We start from the raw sequence: 1,005 nt of genomic DNA, 5'->3' as shown, positions 1-1,005 counted from the left end.
TTTCTCATTTTTTTCCCTTTTTTTTTTTTACATTTTTGTTTGGCTTTTTTTTTTTTTTTTAGATTTCTTTTTTTCTGCCACTCTAGTGCAGGAACCCCCGATTTTAGCTTAGGCAGAGAAGAACTCACCCAAAAGCAGTAAACTCAGGAAAGGGGAAAAAAAAACCAACAAATAAACAAACAATCGTATCTGTTCTCAATTTATAAATAAGTTATAACATTTAAAGGGCTCACATAAAACATGCTAGCTTTCCAGAAAGCATCAAGAGAGCACGGACACATACATTTATAAGAACAACAAGAGCATGAGGAGCATCTGGAAATAAAATTTAATTAAAAAAAAAAAAGTTTTTTTTTTTTCTTAAAAAAAAACAAACCAAAAAGCAGAACACGACATGAACTCAGTCCTGGGATAACGGTACCATACGCGTTGTTTTAGAATATCAACAACATGCCGAAAAGAAGGTGCCTCACTGTACAGTACTCCGAAACTAAGATCTGCGGCGCTTTTATTTATTTATTTATTTATTTACGTATTTCTTTCTCGTCTCCTCTTCTCTCCCCGACATTCCTCCTCTAGAATTTATGGCTGAAAGGCGCTGCCCGCCGAGGCTAAGCTCATGCTTTTCAGTTTATTATCCTTCTTCCATTTCATCCTCCGGTTCTGGAACCAGATTTTGATCTGGCGCTCGGAGAGGCAGAGAGCGTGAGCGATCTCTATTCTCCTCCTGCGGGTGAGATATCTATTGAAGTGGAATTCCTTTTCCAACTCCAGGGTCTGGTAGCGAGTGTACGCTGTCCTCGCCCTCTTACCGTCTGGTCCAGTCATGTCTGAATAACACGGACAACAGCGGGGTTGGGGTTTTTGCTTTCTGCTAGGATTATTTTTTTTTCCCCCTTATCCTTAAGGCTATATATATAATTTTTAATTATTTTTTTAATACCGAGGTAAAATATACGCCTTCTTCGGGCAGCTAGGAAAGCTGCTTATTCCCCAAATAACAGC

General features: G+C 38.6%; 3 protein-coding genes and 1 long non-coding RNA gene across 4 annotated transcripts in view; 1 reads left to right on the top strand and 3 right to left on the bottom strand.

Moving 5' to 3' along the window:
• HOXB4 (homeobox B4) overlaps window positions 1–1,005 on the bottom strand; it is a 35,224-nt gene that overhangs the window by 19,666 nt on the left and 14,553 nt on the right. The gene's annotated exons all lie outside the window — the stretch shown is intronic.
• Window positions 1–1,005, bottom strand: part of HOXB3 (homeobox B3) — a 64,733-nt gene that overhangs the window by 49,241 nt on the left and 14,487 nt on the right. The window lies entirely within an intron of this gene.
• The window catches only part of LOC106897976, a 13,422-nt gene that overhangs the window by 1,114 nt on the left and 11,303 nt on the right, over window positions 1–1,005 (top strand). The gene's annotated exons all lie outside the window — the stretch shown is intronic.
• The window catches only part of HOXB5 (homeobox B5), a 2,545-nt gene continuing 1,540 nt past the window's right edge, over window positions 1–1,005 (bottom strand). Inside the window, exon 2 of the mRNA XM_014959000.1 lies at window positions 1–830. Coding sequence (XP_014814486.1) covers window positions 583–830 — 248 coding nt within the window. The 3' untranslated portion in view covers window positions 1–582. The remainder of the gene's footprint in view (window positions 831–1,005) is intronic.

Source organism: Calidris pugnax, unplaced genomic scaffold (assembly GCF_001431845.1).
Source record: "Calidris pugnax isolate Ruff unplaced genomic scaffold, ASM143184v1 scaffold335, whole genome shotgun sequence".
Classification (NCBI taxonomy): Eukaryota; Metazoa; Chordata; class Aves; order Charadriiformes; family Scolopacidae; genus Calidris; species Calidris pugnax.
The sequence above is the reverse complement of the archived record's forward strand: the minus strand, read 5'-3'. Positions and strand labels throughout refer to the sequence as shown.